A 21135-nucleotide genomic window follows, 5' to 3' on the forward strand; every position below is an offset into this window, starting at 1 on the left:
CGAACTACATTTATGTTCTGTAGAAGGTGTAAAAGATCGGTGAAGAATCCAGCTACGAACTGGTCCGTTTGGTACAATTTTGTGAAACTCATGGCCACATTACCATAATCATGTTTATAGAAGAGTCTCAGGTATGAGACTTACATCTAAATGGTTGTATAAAATGAATGAATAAGGATTAAGCTATTTGTGAGATGATGGGATGCTATGTAATGATGTTAATGTGAGAGAGTTGTATTTCTGTTTAAAGTTTCACTAAGTCCTTGGCACGCCCCCCGGGACACAGACAGGACCTGGCGTCATGAGACAGCCTTTTTCTATGTCCTGAATAAAACCCCCACCTAGGTTTTCTATCACCAGACCGAGCTTACCTCAATTATGAGACCATGCATTTCTCTGGCTGAACTTTAACCATACCACGTGGTTAAACTCTTAGACTATCGATACCGACAGAATAAGAACAAGTCTTTGATATTAATTACTAGTCTGCAGCTAGGAATTCGGTATCATTGAACGCGAAGACCGACAACCGCCGAAAACATCTATTCTATAACGACATGAATGAATGTCACTCTGAACTATCCATTCTAACCACGAGAGCGAGAGAGAGAGAGAGAGAGAGAGAGAGAGAGAGAGAGCGCGGACAAACTCTCCAACAGAAACAAACCTTTCAACAGAGATCCCGACGACACACTGAAATATATATTGATTGCAATTATTCCCGAATGAGTGAGCGTTCATGTGCAAAGGTTTAGCATTTCAATTGTTATAATTATCAACTCTGTAGTGCCTTCTCAGCTGACCCCCACTTCCCCTATGATTTCTTTGTAACGATATCTACTGTTTGTTATGCATTTCTGTGAATTACTTAGTTAGGAAATAAATTATTTTAAGACAATTGATGTATGGATGACTCATAGTGAAGACTGGGTTCGTGCAGATAACCAACAATTTACAATGTTTGGAATGAGACTAACGTGAGGTAAATAATAATTAATTAATTCGAAGACTAATTGATCAGATATTAAAATATCTGAAAGTTATAACTTTGTAATCTGAATATTTTCCTTGGTGCCCTGACTTCCTAGTTAATTACAGTTACATGATTAATCAGGTTAATCGCGTAATAATAATTACAGAGAGTTATTTGATAAATATGTCTTCAGTTTTAATGATGCCAAAGACCCGACATCTTATAATGCTGTCTGATAATATAGCTCAGCTCTGTCTGGTGTCTTCCATCTGTCAAGAGGCTTAGAACAGAGGTGGAGAGACCAGGCGGGGGAGCGACCAGGCAGGGAGAGACCAGGCGGGGGAGAGACCAGGCGGGGGGAGACCAGGCGGGGGGGAGACCAGGCGGGGGGGAGACCAGGCGGGGGGGAGACCAGGCGGGGGAGAGACCAGGCGGGGGAGAGACCAGGCGGGGGAGAGACCAGGCGGGGCGAGTCCAAGCAGGGCGAGTCCAAGCAGGGCAAGTCCAGGCAAGGAGAGACCAGGCAAGGAGAGACCAGGCAAGGAGAGACCAGGCAAGGAGAGACCAGGCAAGGAGAGACCAAGCAAGGAGAGACCAGGCAGACTCATAAACTACCAGAGACACTGAGCGTTAGTTTTGACTTTCATCTTAATGTGACCGTTTGTATTAATCGTGATACAGTTCAAATAAAAAGCGACTGTCTCTCAGCTTGATTCTAGCCAACCATCTTAGCATCCTGTCCATGCGGCTTGATAATGTATATTTGAATAATACACGGTGTTGTCTAGTGACTTCATCTGATAGAATACGTTCAGAGACTACAGTATTTACCAATACATTATGGGGATTGGGTGAGTTTGGCCTAACTCTAGGAAATGGCTTACAGCATGTCTACAGTAAGTGTGTATTACAGTATGTCTACAGTAAGTGTGTATTACAGTGTGCCTACAGTGTGTATTACAGTATGTCAACAGTAAGTGTGTGTTACAGTACAACTACAGAAAGTGTGTATTTCAGACAAAGTAAAGATGTTTTGTCCTCTTACCCAGTGATAGCTGTGTCCACCTCATGGACCAGTGGGATAGACAGATCCAAATTGTTGTCCAACAGCCTATGCTCAGGGTTGGCACTACAATGAGAAAACAATAGGAGGAAATTAACAAATAGTCCATATAGTAGATAATAATACATTAACTATGCCAATTTACAGAATAGTGATTTAAGTACAAGGCTTTGTCTTCTCTACAGCAACGTGAAAGAAAAAGTTAAGTCTTAAATTCTTCTGTCTAAAGAAAAAGGTCTTCATCTTTTTTCCACTGCTAACTTCCATACAAATCTGGCTACTTGGAATTATTCCCCTCTCCCAATCTTGTTTCGGCAGACCCCTCCCAGCAGTCTAATGTGACGGCAGAGCCCTCCCAAACCCCTCACAGCAGTCTAATGTGACGGCAGACCCCTCCCAGCAGTCTAATGTGACGGCAGACCCCTCCCAGCGGTCTAATGTGACGGCAGACCCCTCCCAGCAGTCTAATACCCTGACTACACCGCTCGCAACAAATTAGCTAGCAACAGCAAGCTAGCAAAATAGGGCAAATTAGGTAGCAAGTGCAAGCTAGCTAGCTAAATTGCCATAAATGTTTAATGCTTTTCGACCTGTCCCCAAATTAATGTAATTCATTCAGAGTTTGTTTTGATATTTTAACCTGCGTGTCGTGATCGCGTATGGTGTGGGGGGACAAAATACATTTGTGCATGATGGCGCACGTGCGCAGCCGGTTTGGGTTCCGTGTAATGTGACGGCAGACCCCTCCCAGCAGTCTAATGTGACGGCAGACCCCTCCCAGCAGTCTAATGTGACGTGCGAGCCCTCCCAGCAGTCTAATGTGACGGCAGACCCCTCCCAGCAGTCTAATGTGACGGCAGACCCCTCCCAGCAGTCTAATGTGACGGCAGACCCCTCCCAGCAGTCTAATGTGACGGCAGACCCCTCCAAGCAGTCTAATGTGACGGCAGACCCCTCACAGCAGTCTAATGTGAAGGCAGACCCCTCCCAGCAGTCTGTGAAGGCAGACCCCTCCCAGCAGTCTAATGTGAAGGCAGACCCCTCCCAGCAGTCTAATGTGACGGCAGACCCCTCCCAGCAGTCTAATGTGACGGCAGACCCCTCCCAGCAGTCTAATGTGAAGGCAGACCCCTCCCAGCAGTCTAATGTGACGGCAGACCCCTCCCAGCAGTTTAATGTGACGACAGACCCCTCCCAGCAGTCTAATGTGACGGCAGACCCCTCCCAGCAGTTTAATGTTACGGCAGACCCCTCCCAGCAGTTTAATGTGATGGCAGACCCCTCCCAGCAGTTTAATGTGACGACAGACCCCTCCCAGCAGTTTAATGTGACGGCAGACCCCTCCCAGTCTAATGTGACGACAGACCCCTCCCAGCAGTCTAATGTGACGACAGACCCCTCCCAGCAGTTTAATGTGACGACAGACCCCTCCCAGCAGTTTAATGTGACGGCAGACCCCTCCCAGTCTAATGTGACGACAGACCCCTCCCAGTCTAATGTGACGACAGACCCCTCCCAGCAGTTTAATGTGACGACAGACCCCTCCCAGCAGTTTAATGTGACGGCAGACCCCTCCCAGCAGTCTAATGTGACGGCAGACCCCTCCCAGCAGTCTAATGTGACGGCAGACCCCTCCCAGCAGTTTAATGTGACGACAGACCCCTCCCAGCAGTTTAATGTGACGGCAGACCCCTCCCAGCAGTCTAATGTGACAGCAGACCCCTCCCAGCAGTCTAATGTGACGGCAGACCCCTCCCAGCAGTCTAATGTGACGGCAGACCCCTCCCAGTCTAATGTGACGACAGACCACTCCCAGTCTAATGTGACGACAGACCCCTCCCAGTCTAATGTGACGACAGACCCCTCCCAGTCTAATGTGACGACAGACCCCTCCCAGCAGTTTAATTATGTCGGCAGACCACTCCCAGTCTAATGTGACGACAGACCCCTCCCAGCAGTTTAATGTGACGGTAGACCCCCCCCCCAGCAGTCTAATGTGACGGCAGACCCCCCCCAGCAGTCTAATGTGAGGGTAGACCCCTCCCAGCAGTCGAATGTGACGGTAGACCCCTCCCAGTCTAATGTGACGGTAGACCCCTCCCAGTCTAATGTGACGGTAGACCCCTCCCAGTCTAATGTGACGGTAGACCCCTCCCAGTCTAATGTGACGGTAGACCCCCCCCCAGCAGTCTAATGTGACGGTAGACCCCCCCCCAGCAGTCTAATGTGACGGTAGACCCCTCCCAGTCTAATGTGACGGTAGACCCCCCCCAGCAGTCTAATGTGACGGTAGACCCCCCCAGCAGTCTAATGTGACGGTAGACCCCTCCCAGTCTAATGTGACGGTAGACCCCTCCCAGTCTAATGTGACGGTAGACCCCCCCCCCCAGCAGTCTAATGTGACGGTAGACCCCTCCCAGTCTAATGTGACGGTAGACCCCCACCCCCAGCAGTCTAATGTGACGGTAGACCCCCCCCAGCAGTCTAATGTGACGGTAGACCCCTCCCAGTCTAATGTGACGGTAGACCCCTCCCCCAGCAGTCTAATGTGACAGTAGACCCCTCCCAGTCTAATGTGACGGTAGACCCCTCCCAGTCTAATGTGACGGTAGACACCCCCCCCCCAGCAGTCTAATGTGACGACAGACCCCTCCCAGTCTTGTGTGACGGCAGCATACAGTGTGTAGGTCCAAGGCGAATGCAATTACAGACGATAATGTGAGCAAACAGAATCGACTTCCACTCGACTCTGAGTGCCTGACATGATTAGCAAAGCGTACAAATTAAAGGTAGATATTTTACCAGTCTATGTAGTGTGTATGCATCTTCTCATTACCAACAAATCGTCTGGGTTTAGGCTTACCTTGCACTAAAACATTCCCCTGTATTAAATGTATAACGTCACAACGTACCTTTTTGCATGAACTAAAAACTGCAATGTCTCATTTTCCCCTGAAAGCCGACTTGTGTCGAAGATCACTGCAAGATGATACTGAGGAAAGACAAGGAAAGAGGAGGAGTGTTGGGGAAAGCTTTTAGTTAAATAACATGAAGAAAACTCAAGTAGCTGTCAAAATCATTTGTTTGCTTTTCAGGCTCTCCAGGGTATATTGGCAGTCAGTCAGTCAGTCAGTCAGGCAGGCAAGCAGGCAGTCAGTCAGTCAGTGGGTACTGTACTGTAGGCTACTCCATCCAACATCGCCGCATATTGACATCATGGCCCCTTGACTGCAGTCTGAACTACACACTGACTGTAAAACATGTATATGTAAATATTCTGTGATCATGTTTAGGACAGTTACCTTAATCTGTGCTCTTGATAAAGGAAATGTTATGCCTGGGTAATGATGAAAACTAGACATTGAATGGTATGGTTGGTATTAGAAGACTTACACTGAGTGTACAAAACATTAGGAACACAAGATATTTCCATGACAGACTGACCAGGTGAGTCCAGGTGAAAACTATGACCCCTTAAACCTCTTGACGGTCGCCTAGGATAGGGGGCGCCACAGCGCATTTTGAAAAAAATTTGTGCCCATTTTAAACGGCCTACTACTCAAACTCAGAAGCTAGGATATGCATATAATTAATACTTGTGAATAGAAAACACCCTAAAGTTTCTAAAACTGTTTGAATGGTGTCTGTGAGTATAACAGAACTCATATGGCAGTCAAAACCCCGAGACAGATCGAAACAGGAAGTGGAATTCTGAATTGCGAACTCAACTTCATCACATTGCCTATTAATCACACAGTGAGCTATGGTTCATTGAGCACTTCCTATTGCTTCCACTAGATGTCCCCAGTCTTTACAAAGTGATTTGAGTCTCCTACTGTGAAAACTGACAGAATGACACGCTGTGGAACGTGGTCACACGGAGAGGGCCATCACCATTATGACGCCGGCGCCCCTGGTTACCCTGCCTTTTCGAAATGTTTTGAAACACAATGCAATCGTCCCGCTCGAATCTTATTGGAGCTCTCGTTGAAAAAGGCCCTACAGATTTATGTTATAAAACGTTTGACATGTTTGAACGAACCTAAATAAGAAAAAAATGCATTTTGTTGAAAGAGTAGCCCCGCGCACGTCAGAACTTTTGGTTCAGCCTTCAGAACGCGCTAACAACAACAAGCTAATGGAACATAAAGCATGAACTTTTTCGAACGAAAATACATTTGTTGTGGACCTGGGATTCCTGGAAGTGCCTAAGGATGAACATAATCAAAGGTAAGGGATTATTGACAATAGTATACAAGACTATATGCGATTGTTCCAAGATGGCTAGCCTATTGCTATTGCTAGCCTATTGTTCTGAGTATCGCATCCCCTTTTATCGCAAAGTGTGATTACCCAGTAAAGTTATTTTTAAATCTGGCATTACAGGTGCTTTCAAGAGATATTCATCTATAAATCTTAGAATGACAATATTACATTTTTAAAATGTTTTCGAATAGTAATTTAGTAAATTGTAGCACTGTTTCACCAGATGCATTTGAGGGAAAATAGTTAGTCAACGTTACGCGCCGATGTAAAATGCTGTTTTTATATATAAATATGAACTTTATCGAACAAAAGAATGCATGTATTGTGTAACATGATGTCCTAGGAGTGTCATCTAATGAAGTTTGTAAAAGGTTAGTGCTGCATTTAGCTGTTTTTTGGTTATTTGTGATGCATGTGGTTGGTCAGAAAATGGCTATGTGGCTACTTTTACGATATACTCCTCTAACACAATCTAATGTTTTGCTTTTGCTGTAAAGCCTTTTTGAAATCGGACAACGTGGTTCGATTCAGGAGAGGTGTATCTATAAAACGATATAATTAGAAAAAAAAATTGAAAAAAATGTTTTATTACATTTTGTTATGCTAATGGCGATATGATTTTTAGCTGGATGTCCGTCGAGGCCGCACAGGGGTTAATGTCACCTGTTAAATCCACTTCAGTCAGTGTAGATGAAGGGGAGGAGACAGGTTAAAGAAGATTTTTAAGCAAATTGAGACATGGATTGTGTATATTGGACAGCACCGACAGAAATGGTCGCCTCACTTCGAGTCCTTAAGAAACTATGCAGTAGTTCGTTTTTTTATGTATTATTTCTTACATTGTTAGCCCTGAAAATATTAAGTGTTATTACATACAGCCAGGAAGAACTATTGGATATAAGACCGATGTCAACTTACCAACATTACGACCAGGAATATGACTTTCCCGAAGCGGATCCTTTGTTCGGACCACCACCCAGGACCAGTGGATCTAATACCAGAAGCCGACCCAAAACAACATCGTCGCAGAAGAGGCAGATGGTGTGGCCTCCTGGTCAGGCTCCGTTGGCATGCACACCGCCCACCGCTTCCGAGTATACTACTCGCCAATGTCCAGTCTCTTGACAACAAGGTAGACGAATTATAGCAAGGTTTGCTTTCCAGAGAGACATCAGAGACTGTAGAATTCTCTGTTTCACAGAAACATGGCTCTCTCGGAATACATTGTCGGATTCGGGTCAGCCACCGCGTTCATGCGTCGCGTCGACAGAGATAAACACCTCTCTGGGAAGAAGGGCGCTATGCTTCATGAGTAACTACTCATGGTGTAATCACAACAACATACAGGAACTCAAGTCCTTCTGCTCACCCGACCTAGAATTATTTACAGTCAAATGCCGGCCATATTATCTCCAAGAGAATTTTCATCAGTTATCGTCACAACTGTGTATATACCCCCTCAAGCAGACACCACGACGGCCCTCAAAGAACTTCACTGGTCTCTATGTAAACTGGAAATATATCCTGAGGCTGCATGTATTTGTCACGACTTCCGCCGAAGTCGGTTCCTCTCTTTGTTCGGGCGGCACTCGGCGGTCGGCGTCGCCGGTCTTCTAGCCATCATCGATCCACTTTCTGTTTTCCTTTTGTTTTGTCTTGTCTTCCCACACACCTGGTCTCATTTCCCTCATTACATGTTGTGTGTTTAACCCTCTGTTCCCCCCATGTCTTTGTGCGGAATTGTTTATTGTAAGTGCATGTGCACGTTTTCTCTGGTGCGTGACGGTTTTTGTACCCATTTGTTTGTTGTTCTGGTTTCCGGTGGTTTTATGCATAAAACTGCTCAGTTGATTACCCAGTTTTGCTCTCCTGCGCCTGACTTCCCTGCCGCCAGTTACGCACTCCCTTACAGTATTGTAGCTGGGGATTTAAAAAAAAGCTAATTTGAGAACAAGGCTACCTAAATTCTATCAGCATATTGATTGCATCACTTACTCGGGCAATATTTATTTATTTAATTTGTATTTATTCTTTATTTAACTAGGCACCTCAGTTAAGAACAAATTCTTATTTACAATGATGGCCTAGGAACAGCAGGTTAACTGCCTTGTACACTCAATCACTGCTACTCTAACTTCCGCGATGCATACAAGGCCCTCCCTCGCCCTCCCTTTGGCAAATCCGACCACGACTCCATCTTGCTCCTACCATCTTCTAGGCAGAAACTCAAACAGGATGTACCCGTGACTAGAACCATTCAACACTGGTTTGAACAATCGGAATCTACGCTTCAAGATTGTTTTGATCACACGGACTAGGAAACATTCCGAGCAGCCTCAGAGAATAATATCGATCTATTCGCTGACTCGGTGAGTGAGTTTAAAAGGAAGTGCATTGGAGATGTGACTATTAAAACCTACCCTAACAAGAAACTGTGGATGGATGGCGGCATTCGCGCAAAACTGAAAGTGCGAACCACCGCATTTAACCATGGGAAGAGGACTGGGAATATGGCTGAATATAAACAGTGTAGTTATTTCCTCTGCAAGACAATCAAACAAGTGAAATGTCGGTATAGGGACAAAGTGGAGTCGCAATTCAATAGCTCAGACACAAGACGTATGTGGCAGGGTCTACAGGAAATCACGGACTACAAAAAGAAAACCAGCCACGTTAAGGACACCGACGTCTCACTTCCAGACAAACGAAACACCTTGGTTGCCCGCTTTGAGGACAATACAGTGCCACCGTCGCGGGCCGCTAACAAGTACTGCGCCCCCCCCTCTCCTTCTCAATGGCCGATGTGAGTAAGACATTTAAAATTGTTAACCCTCGCTAGGCTTCTAGCCCAGACGGCATTCCTAGCCGCGTCCTCAGAGCATATGCATACCAGCTGGCTGGTGTCTATATGGACATATTCAATCACTCCCTATCCCAGTCCCCACATGCTTCAAGATGGCCACCATTGTTCCTGTACCCAAGAAGGCAAAGATGACTGAACTAAATGACTACCGCCCCATAGCAGCCTTCCCTGTAGCTCAGTTGGTAGAGCATGGTGTTTGCAACACCAGGGTTGTGGGTTCGATTCTCACGGGGGGTCAGCACAGAAAAAAAAAGTATGATATGTATGAAATTGTATGAAATGTATGCATTCACTACTGTAAGTCGCTCTGGATAAGAGCGTCTGCTAAATTACTAAAATGTAAATGTAAAAATAGCACTCACTTCTGTCATCATGAAGTGCTTTGAGAGACTAGTCAAGGATCATATCTCCTCCACCTTACTTGCCACCCTAGACCCACCTTAGCAATCGCCATCACAATGCCCTATCCCATCTGGACAAGAGGAATATCCATGTAAGAATGCTGTTCAATGACTATAGCTCAGCATTCAACACCATAGTACTCTTCAAGCTCATCATGAAGCTGGAGGCCTTGGGTATCAACCTGTGCAATTGGGTCCTGGACTTTCAGACGGGTCGCCCCCAGGTGGTGAAGGTAGGAAACAACATCTCCACTTCGCTGACCCTCAACACTGGGACCCCACAAGGGAGAATGCTCAACCCCCTCCTGTACTCCCTGTTCACCCATGACAGTATGGCCATGCACACCTCCAACTCAAACATCAAGTTTGCAGACGACACAACAGTAGTGGGCTTGATTACCAACAACGACGAGACAGCCTACAGGGAGGAGGTGAGGGCACTCAGAGTGTGGTGTTAGGAAAACAACCTCTCACTCAACGTCAATAAAACAAAGGAGATGATCGTGGACTTCAGGAAACAGCAGAGGGAGCACCCCCCTATCCACATCAAAGGGACAGTAGTGGAGAAGATTGAAAGTTTTAAGTACCTCGGCGTACACATCACAGACAAACTGAACCTCACGAGGCTGAAGAAATTTGGCTTGTCACCTAAAACCCTGACAAACTTTTACAGATGCACAATCGAGAGCATCCTGTCGGGCTGGTACGGCAATTTCACCGCCCTCAACCGCAAGGCTCTCCAGAGGGTGGTGCGGTCTGCACAACGCATCACCGGGGGCAAACTACCTGCCCTCCAAGACACCTACATCACTACACACCTACATGTCACAAGAAGGCCAAAAAGATCATTAAGGACAAAAACCATCCGAGTCACTGCCTGTTCACCCCGCCACCATCCAGAAGATGAGTTCAGTACAGGTGCATCAAAGATGGGACCGAGAGACTGAAAAACAGCTTCTATCTCAAGGCCATCAGACTGCTAAACAGCAATCACTAACTCAGAGAGGCTGCTGCCTACATAGAGACTCATATCACCGGCCACTTTAATAAATGGATCACTAGTCACTTTAAACAATGCCACTTTAATAATGTTAACATATCTCACATTACTCATCTCATATGTACATACTGTACCTTATACCATCTATTGCACCACGCCTATGCCGCTCATCCATATATGTACATATTCTTATTCCTCCCTTTAGATTTGTTTGTATTAGGTAGTTGTTGGTGAATTGTTAGATTACTTGTTAGATATTACTGCACTGTCGGAACTAGAAGCACAAGCATTTCAATAAACTCACATTAACATCTGCTAAGCATGTGTATGTGACCAATAAAATTTGATTTGATTTGTCCCATTCAGAGGGTGAATGAGCAAGACAAAATATTTAAGTGCCTTTGAACGGGTTATGGTAGTAGGTGGCACGAGCACTGGTTTGAGTGTGCCAAGAACTGCAACGCTGCTGGATTTTTCACGCTCAACAGTTTCCCGTGTGTATCAAGAATGGTCCACCACCCAAAGGACATTCAGCCAACTTAACACAACTGTTGGAAATATTGGAGTTAACATGGGCCAGCATCCCTGTGGAACGCTTTCGACACCTTGTAGAGTCCATCTCCCGACGAGTTGAGGTTGTTCTGAGGGCAAAAAGGGGTGCAACTCAATATAAGGAAGGTGTTCCTTATGTTTTCTCCACTCATTGTAAATGTAGAAACAACAAACCATGTAATATATTTATAAACATTCTGCCATGACCTTTAGGAGCCATACCTTAGTCATATATTTATAAACATTCTGCCAGGACCGTTAGGAGCCATACCTTAGTCATATATTTATAAACATTCTGCCAGGACCGTTAGGAGCCATACCTTAGTCATATATTTATAAACATTTTGCCAGGACCGTTAGGAGCCATACCTTAGTCATATATTTATAAACATTCTGCCAGGACCGTTAGGAGCCATACCTTAGTCATATATTTATAAACATTTTGCCAGGACCGTTAGGAGCCATACCTTAGTCATATATTTATAAACATTTTGCCAGGACCGTTAGGAGCCATACCTTAGTCTTTGCTCTCATGAAGGGAAATCCCACGCTGCATTGGAGGAAGTCTAAATCAACAAGACCACAGGAAATACCCTTCTCTTCCTTGAATAGAGAAACAAACAGGGAGGAAGGGACGGGGAGAGAGAGAGAGAGAGGGAGAGAGAGAGAGAGAGAGGAGGGAGAGAGGGACGGGGGCGACAGAAGCAAGGGAGGGAAGGGGGAGACAGAAGGGAGGGAGGGAGGGCCAGGGAGAGAGAGAGAGAGAGAGAGAGAGAGAGAGAGAGAGAGAGAGAGAGAGAGAGAGAGAGAGAGAGAGAGTGAGAACCAAGGTGGAGGCAGCACAGAGAAAATATGATCACAGTGAAATACTCACTTCACAATATATAGCTGTGCCTGTGTGGAAATAACTTGTTGGAGGGGAAACAGACAGGGGGATGGGGGTGCAGAGAGAGAGAGAGAGACAGAGAGAACCATGGTGGAAGCAGTGAGAGGGGATCCAAGAGAAATTGAACAATGAACACTGCTGATAGAGCATGGCATCTCAATACAGTGTATATAGTTTACTGACTAGAGAGGAGTTAAGGAAAATGTCATATTTACTTCATGATGACCCAGTTTAAATCTTGTTCACAATGCAGGAACTACTACTACTACTAATAATAATAACACTATATGTATTCTATATAGCGCTTTTCATTACAAAGACAAAAAAAAAAAAAAACAATTGAACAAAACCAATGTACAGTAGGGAGGGACGTGGCAGTTCTTGGGCAATGGTCTTTAGATGATGCAATAATATACAATGACTTCCATGAAACAGAAAGGAAAAGACAACAGTAAAAAAAAAAAAGATCTCTCTGTGGGACAGGACAGTAATAGGGAGGACAACCTCTATGTCCAGTGAACAAACTTCTGTGTCCCAAATGGTGTGTGTGTGTAAACACTAACCCTGAGAGGAGGAAGACACCAAACAGTGAGAGTTCACTAAGGGGCTGCTGTTTCTGTGTGTGTGTACAGGGGGGAACAACGTGTGTGTGTGTGTGTGTGTGTGTGTGTGTGTGTGTGTGTGTGTGTGTGTGTGTGTGCGGGGAGGGGTAATGTGTGTGTGTGTGTGAGCAGGGAGGGGTAATGTGTGTGTGTGTGCGCAGGGGGAGATGTGCGTGTGTGTGGGGGGAGACGTGTGTGTGTGTGTGGGGAGACATTGTGTGTGTGTGTGTGTGTGGGGGGGGGACATGTGTGTGTGTGTGTGTGTGTGGGGGGAGACGTGTGTGTGTGTGTGTGTGTGCGGGGGGAGACGTGTATGTGCGGGGGGAGACGTGTGTGTGTGGGGGAGACATTATGTGTGTGTGTGTGGAGACTACATATACAGTTGAAGTTGGAAGTTTACATACACATTGGTTGGAGTCATTAAAACTAGTTTTTCAACCACTCCACAAATTTCTTGTTAACAAACTATAGTTTTGGCAAGTTGGTTAGGACATCTACTTTGTGCATGACACAAGTCATTTTTCCAACAATTGTTTACAGACAGATTACTTAACTGTATCACAATTCCAGTGGGTCAGAAGTTTACATACACTAAGTTGACTGTGCCTTTAAACAGCTTGGAAAATTCCATAAATGATGTCATGGCTTTAGAAGCTTCTGATAGACTAATTGACATCATTGGATTCAATTGGAGGTGTACCTGTGGATGTATTTCATGGCCAAAGAGAAAGATCATAATTTTTGGAGAAATGTCCTCTGGTCTGATGAAACAAAAATAGAACTGTTTGGCCGTAATGACCATCGTTATGTTTGGAGGAAAAAGGGGGGAAAAGAACACCATTCAAACCGTGAAGCACGGGGGGGGGGGGAGGTGTGCGCGAGCAAGGAGGCCTACAAACCTGACTCAGTTACACCAGCTCTGTCAAGAGGAATGGGCCAAAATTCACCCAACTTATTGTGGGAAGCTTGTGGAAGGCTACCCGAAACGTTTGACCCAAGTTAAACAATTTAAAGGCAATGCTACCAAACACTAATTGAGTGTATGTAAACGTCTAACCCACTGGGAATTTGATGAAAGAAATAAAATATGAAATAATTCATCTCTCTACTATTATTCTGACATTTCACATTCTTAAACTTCTTATGGCTGGAATCCAGTTAGCGGGATCGATATAACAACAGCCAGTGAAAGTGTAGGGCGCCAAATTCAAAACAACAAAAATCTCATAATTAAAATTCCTCAAACATACAAGTTTTTTACACCAATTTAAAACTTTACTTCTTGTTAATCCAGCCACAGTGTCTGATTTCAAAAAGGCTTTACGGCGAAAGCAAACCATATGATTATGTTAGGTCAGCGCCTATACACAGAAAAACTGCCATTTTCCAGCCAAAGACAGGAGTCACAAAAAGCAGAAATAGAGATAACATTAATCACTAACCTTTGATGATCTTCATCAGATGACACTCATAGGACTTCATGTTACGCAGTACATGTATGTTTTGTTCGATAAAGTTCATATTTATATCCAAAAATCTCAGTTTACATTGGCGCGTTATGTTCAGTAATGTTTTGCCTCCAAAACACCCGGTGATTTTGCAGAGAGCCACATACATTTTCATAAATACTCATCATAAATGTTGATGAAAATACAAGTGTTATGCATGGAACTTTAGATAAACTTCTCTTTAATGCAACCGCTGTGTCAGATTTCAAAAAAGCTTTACCGAAAAAGCACACCATGCAATAATCTGAGTACGGCGCTCAGACACAAAAACATGCCATATAATATATCCGCCATGTTGGAGTCAACAATAGTCAGAAATAGCATTATAAATACTCACTTACCTTTGATGATCTTCATCAGAATGCACTCCCAGGAATCCCAGTTCCAAAATAAATGTTTGTTTTGTTCGATAAATCCATACTTTATGTCCAAATACCTCCTTTTTGTTCGCGCCTTCAGTTCACAAATCCAAATTCACGACGCGCAGGTCAGACGAAAACTCAAAAAAATCCATTACAGTTCGTAGAAACATGTTGTCATGACGTTGCCCTCTGGGTTTTCTATGCACCATCCCCCGACCTCTATACTTCTGACACAAGGCTGTTTGAAGGCGATCGTAAAATTCCAAAGGAGAATGTCCTGCCTCATGGCCACAGTATAAAGAGACAGAGTGGTTTCATGGAAAGAACAAAGGATTCTTCCACCTCACAGAATTGGAGAACCGAACGACATTTATGTTCTGGAGAAGGTATAAAAGATCGGTGAAGAATCCAGCTACGAACTGGTCCGCTTGGTATAATTTTGTGAGGCTCATTAGAGACAATATGGCCATATTACCATACAAAGGTTTATATACTAGCCTCAGCAATGAGACTTACATCTAATGGTTGTATAAAATTATTTAATAAGATTAAAGCTATTTGGAATATGTTGAGATGCTATGTACTGATGTTAATGTGAGAGAATTGTATTTCTGTACAAAGCTTAACTCAGTCATCGGCACGCCCCCAGGGACACAGACAGGACAAGGCGTCATGTGACAGCTTTTCTATGTTCAGCATAAAACCCCCACCCAGAATTTCTTTCTTCAGACCAGGCCTCCACTCCATTACGAGTTGGCCAATAGGTTTGACCATGCATCCCTCTACTGAAGTTTAACCATACCACATGGTTCAACTTTTAGACTATCGATACCGACAGAATAATAACAAGTCTTTGATATTAATTAATAGTCTGCAGCTAGAAATTCGGTATCATTGAACGCGAAGACCGACGAAACATCCATTCTATAATGACATGAACGAATGTTGCTTTGAAAGATCCATTCTAACCGAGAGAGAGAGAACGCGGACAGACTCTCCAACAGAAACAAACTTTTCAACAGAGATCCTGACGACACACTGAGCATAAATATATATACTGATTGTAATTGCTTCCGAATGAGTGAGCGTTCATGTGCAAAGTATTAGCATATCAATTGTTAATATTTATCAACTCTGTAGGGTCTTCTCAGCTGACCCCCCACTACTCTTTTGTTTAACAAGCCGCCATGCCGGTTTAGCCCACTAGGGAACATTCCTCCACCATTTCTTTGTAACGAAACCAACTGTTTTGTATGCTTTCTGTGAATTACTTAGTTTAGTAAATAAATGATTTTAAGACAATTGATGTATGGATGACTTAGTCAAGACTGGGTTCGTGCAGATAAAAACAATTTACGACGTTTGGAATGAGACTGGACGAGGTAAAGAATACACCATTTAAACCAGAAGATAATCGGTCAGATACTATAATATAATATATAATGTTATAATATAGGAAAGTTATATTAGGAAAATTATAACTTTGTAATCTGAATATTTTCCTTGGTGCCCCGATCTCCTAGTTAATTACAGTTAAACGATTAATCAGTTTAATCGCATAATAATAATTACAGGGAGTTATTTGATAAACATGTCTTCAGTTTAATGGTGCCCCAAAGACACGACAATGTCAAACGATGTATAGAATCAATCTTTAGGATGTTTTTATCATAAATCTGCAATAAAGTTTCAACCGGAGAAATCCTTTGTCTTCAGAAATGCAATGGAACTGAGCTACCTCTCACGTGAGCGCGCATGGCTGAGGCTCATGCCCTGCTGGCAGTCCTCTCACTCAATGAGCTCTTATTCTCCCCCACTTCACAGTAGAAGCCTCAAACAAGGTTCTAAAGACTGTTGACATCTAGCCTTAGGAAGTGCAAAATTACCCCACAGACACTGTAGTTTGGATAGGCAATCACTTGAAAAACTACAAACCACTTCCTGGTTCGATTTTTTTCTCAGGTTTTTGCCTGCCATATGAGTTCTGTAATAGTCACAGACATCATTCAAACAGTTTTAGAAACTTCAGACTGTTTTCTATCCAAATCTACTAATAATATGCATATCTTAGCTTCTGGGCGTGAGTAGCAGGCAGTTTACTCTGGGCACATCAGTCATCCAAGCTACTCAATACTGCCACCATCCAGAAGAAGTTAAAATAAAGTGGTGATCCCAGTATCTCTACTTGCACATCATCATCTGCACGTCTATCACTCTAGTGTTAATGCTGTATTGTAATTATTTCGCCTCTATGGCCTATTTATTGCCTTACCTCCCTACTCTTCTACATTTGCACACACTGTACATAGATTTTTCTATTGTGTTATTATCTGTACGTTTGTTTATCCCATATGTAACTCTGTGTTGTTTTTGTCGCACTGCTTTGCTTTATCTTGGCCAGGTCGCAGTTGTAAATGAGAACTTGTTCTCAACTGGCCTACCTGGTTAAATAAAGGTGAATTTAAAAGATTTAAAATAAATAAACATTGTGTGTGTGTGTGTGGGGGGCATTGTATGTGTGTGTGGGGGGTGGAGACGTGTGTGTGTGTGTGTGTGTGGGGAGGTGGAGACATGATGTGTGTGCGGGGAGGTGAGACAATGTGTATGGGGGTGAGACATGATGTGTGTGTGTGGGGGGTGAGACATGATGTGTGTGGGGGGTGAGACGTGATGTGTATGTGTGCGGGGGGGTGAGACGTGTGTGCGGGGGGGTGGAGGCATGATGTGTGTATGGGGGGGTGAGACATGATGTGTGCGTTTGTGGGAGTGAGACATGATGTGTGTGGGGGGTGAGACATGATGTATGTGTTTGTGGGGGTGAGACATGATGTGTGCGTTTGTGGGTGGGAGGGGAGGAGGAAGATGGCGACGCATCACAACTTTGACAAATGTCTTAATTTAGGCCTGCAGTGAACCCTAACGCAGGTTTTAATCTTTTAAAATACTATTGTTATTGTCAGTTTGGAAAAGTCCTAAATTAACTGGTTACAGTAAAAAATATATTTTTTTTAACTAGCCAAGTCAGTTAAGAACAAATTATTATTTACAATGACGTCCTAACAGGGAACAGTGGGTTAACTGCCTTGTTCAGGGACAGAACGACAGATTTTTACCTCGTCAGCTCAGGGATTCAATCCAGCAACCTTTTGGTTACTGGCCCAATGCTCTAACCACTAGGCTACCTGCCACCACAGCATTCAATCGGGAGTCAACCGGTTACATCATTCAATCGGGAGTCAACCGGTTACAGCATTCAATCAGGAGTGAACCGGCTACAGTATTTAATCAGGTGTGAACTGGTTACAGTATTCATTAGGCAGTGAACTGGTTACAGTATTCATTAGGCAGTGAACTGGTTTCAGTATTCATTAGGGAGTGAACTGGTTACAGTATTCAATAGGGAGTGAACTGGTTACAGTATTCAATAGGGAACTACAGTGATTCCTAATGTCATGTGGACTTTACCTAGACTAGTAACTCCTGGATATGCTGCATATTTACCAGGGAGATTAGAGATACTGTATGCTGCATATTACCTCTCCCTCCTCTGCTCACACAATTAAGAGGAAAACAAATCCATACAACTATCACTATTACAAATTCTCCTCCTCCTCGTTTTGCCATAGTACCTACCAAACATTACCAGTCATTAGGATTTCCCTGCTCTGACACGTTGACGAGGAAACAGAACATCACTCCACACACCTATCATCCTGCCTCCCCTCCTCCTTCGACTCCCTGCTCCCCTTACTCAGCAGTTCCTCCAGGCCGGGGTGGGGTGGGTGTTAGGGTGGGGCTGTGCCCTTAGTCTTCATTAAATCAGCTAACATAGCAAAAATCCTTTACTATGTACATACTCAGTGAGCATAGCCTTGCTATTGAGAGAGGCCACCATAGGCAGACCTGGCTCTCGAGAGAAGAAAGGAAACAACTGCACTTCCTAACCTCCTACCAAATGTTTGACCACATTAGAGACATATTTTCCACAGATCACACAGAACCACAAAGAATTTGAAAACAAATCCAACATTGATAAAGTCCTATATATGTTAGATGAAATACCACAATGTGCAATCAGAGCAGCAAGATGTGTGGCCCGTTGCCATGACAAAAGGGCATCCAGAGGAGCACAAACAACATTGTAAATACAACCTATATTTATCTGTTTATTTCACTTGCTTTGGCAATGTACTTGCTTTGGCATAAGTTTCCCATGCCAATAAGGCACTTTGAATTTAAATAAATTCAGGGGGGGGGGGGGTCAGCCTGTTTCCCCATCACCCACCTGGCAGGGTGGAGTGAGAGAATAGAGCAGAGCAGACATGTGGCTTTCCTTTCTCTGTGGGGAGACTAGGGAATAGAGGACTACTGTCTGTTTGTTCATCTCTCTATCTCTCAATCTTTCACTGGTGTTTCCCCCATGTCTTTCTCCTCATTATTGTATCCCCAAACCACACATATCTCTGAGTCACTTCTCTTTTCAGTTCGCTGCAGCTAGCGACTGGAACGAGCTGCAACAAACACTCAAACTGGACAGCTTTATCTCTTCATTCAAAGACTCAATCATGGACACTCTTACTGACAGTTGTGGCTGCTTTGCATGATGTATTGTTGTCTCTACCTTCTTGCCCTTTGTGCTGTTGTCTGTGCCCAATAATGTTTGTACCATGTTTTGTGCTGCTGCCATGTTGTGTTGCTACCATGTTGCCATGTTGTGTTGCTACCATGTTGTCATGTTGTGTTGCTACCATGTTGTCATGTTGTGTTGCCATGTGTTGCCGCCATGCTGTTGTTGTTGTCTTAGGTCTCTGTTAATGTAATGTTGTGGTGTCTCTCTTGTCGTGATGTGTGTTTTGTCCTATATTTTTATTTTATTTTAACAGTTTAATCCCAGCCCCCGTCCCCGTAGGAGGCCTTTTGCCTTTTGGTAGGCCGTCATTGCAAATAAGAATTTGTTCTCAACTGACTTGCCTAGTTAAATAAAGGTTAAATAAATAAATGTTTAAAATCCATGCCAAAGACTCTAATTGGCTAAAGGCTTGAGTGTTCGCAAATGTTTTTCTTCTGAGTCTTTAGTTCAGTTAAAAAATGCCCCAACTTTCCGTATTTAGACTTTGATATGAGCTTGCCACAGCAGGACTTGGCAGAAATGGTTCTCTAAATCACAACACCGCTCTGGTTACATGTCCTCAAACTAGTACCACACCATCCTGGTCCCACACAATGTTTATAGCCAGAACCTCTGCTATAGGCGTTTGTTTACTTCTTACTTTACCACAACAACCTGTAGCAGAGGTTCTGACTATCACAAACCTCGGACCTGTCATGATGAACATAAGATTCCAAAACATAAACCCTGTGCTCCCACAAAAAAGTACAAATAAGCACACCACCCACCTCCACCTCATAATCCTGTGCTTCTGTGTGTGGCAGTGTGACGACAGACCTACGTTCAAATACTATTTGAAACAATTTATAATACTTCCGCTGGGCTTAATTGTGCTTGCCTGGTGCAATGGAACCAAGAGAATAGTCATTAAAGTGCCAACCCCACTCTGAGGAGTGAGATGAGCTTCTGAAACTAATTCACCTCCCTGGTTTTCAGACAGCTCTGGTTGCAAGAACAACAGAGAGATAACCAGACCACCGCTCTTAAAAACGGGGGGAACGGGAGTTCACACTCAGCTCCACACACACCGCACACACAGAGTGAGAAAGAGCCTCAGAGGAGGAGCGGGAGCTGACCCTAACAGAACCTTAGCGGAGCAGAGAGAGGTCACATGAACACCTCTGAATTCTACCAGCAGGCAGAAGTAATTACAAAAGTCAATAGCTGTGTTCGAATACTCATACTAACCATAATATTTGTGACGTGAATTGAGTATATAGTATGCTTATTGGTCATAGTATGTATGTAGTTAGTGACCCAAAAGTTCCCGGATGTCGTACTAAATTCACCAAAATATGAAGTATACACGCAGAGCACACTATTTCTGTACTTTAGGGCCCATAATGCAATTCTTCAGGAAATGGGTGTGGCTTCACATCATTTTCAGATTTGAAGAAAATGGCTGAAAATATGCAGCCGAAGTACAACGAGAGCAGATACAAATTCATTGCTTTAACTAATTATGACAAATGTGAAGAAAATGTTGAGCAATGTAATAAAGTTATGTTGGCTGACAATTTGTTAGCTACGGTGTCCTTACGAACCACATCGCATAACATTACAGCAGTATGTACCGGTACGTTGTTAGCTAGCTACCTAACGTTAGATGGCTACATATACATCAAACTTGCCAGTATATTAACTATAGGCTATCTAACTACCCAACTTTAATTGATTTGATTATTTCCGTCATTCTTAGCTTAGCTAAATGTTATAGTCGCTGTGTGTTCTCAATGGACATTTGGGTGCTTTCGTAAATTCGCTCTGGCTATCTACTCCAATTTCAGAGCACTCTATTCTGTGCTCTGGTACACTTAGACAAATGAATTCACGAGCGCTCAACACCCGTTGAATATGGCCCGTGTCAGTAAACGTTGGCAAAAAAAACGTAATTCAATTGTTAGCAGCAGCACAGTTGCAGTCACCAACGCTCTGGATAACATGAAAACTGCCTAACCAGCTCTAGGGCGAGTAAAATGGTAAGAGTGGT

The 21135-nt window shown here is 43.9% G+C and overlaps 1 protein-coding gene across 2 annotated transcripts in view; it reads right to left on the reverse strand.

Moving 5' to 3' along the window:
• The window catches only part of LOC106610997 (integrin alpha-9), a 150903-nt gene that overhangs the window by 26337 nt on the left and 103431 nt on the right, over positions 1-21135 (reverse strand). For both annotated transcript variants that reach the window (XR_006771232.1, XM_045724815.1), the window contains exons 19-21: positions 11635-11721; positions 4949-5028; positions 2019-2102 (exon numbers count right to left, since the gene is read on the reverse strand). Coding sequence is in view for 1 of the 2 variants with exons in the window: in XM_045724815.1 (XP_045580771.1) it covers positions 2019-2102; positions 4949-5028; positions 11635-11721 (251 nt within the window). In the remaining variant the exon portion in view is untranslated. The remainder of the gene's footprint in view (positions 1-2018; positions 2103-4948; positions 5029-11634; positions 11722-21135) is intronic.

Source organism: Salmo salar, chromosome ssa01, assembly GCF_905237065.1.
Source record: "Salmo salar chromosome ssa01, Ssal_v3.1, whole genome shotgun sequence".
In the NCBI taxonomy this organism is placed as follows: Eukaryota; Metazoa; Chordata; class Actinopteri; order Salmoniformes; family Salmonidae; genus Salmo; species Salmo salar.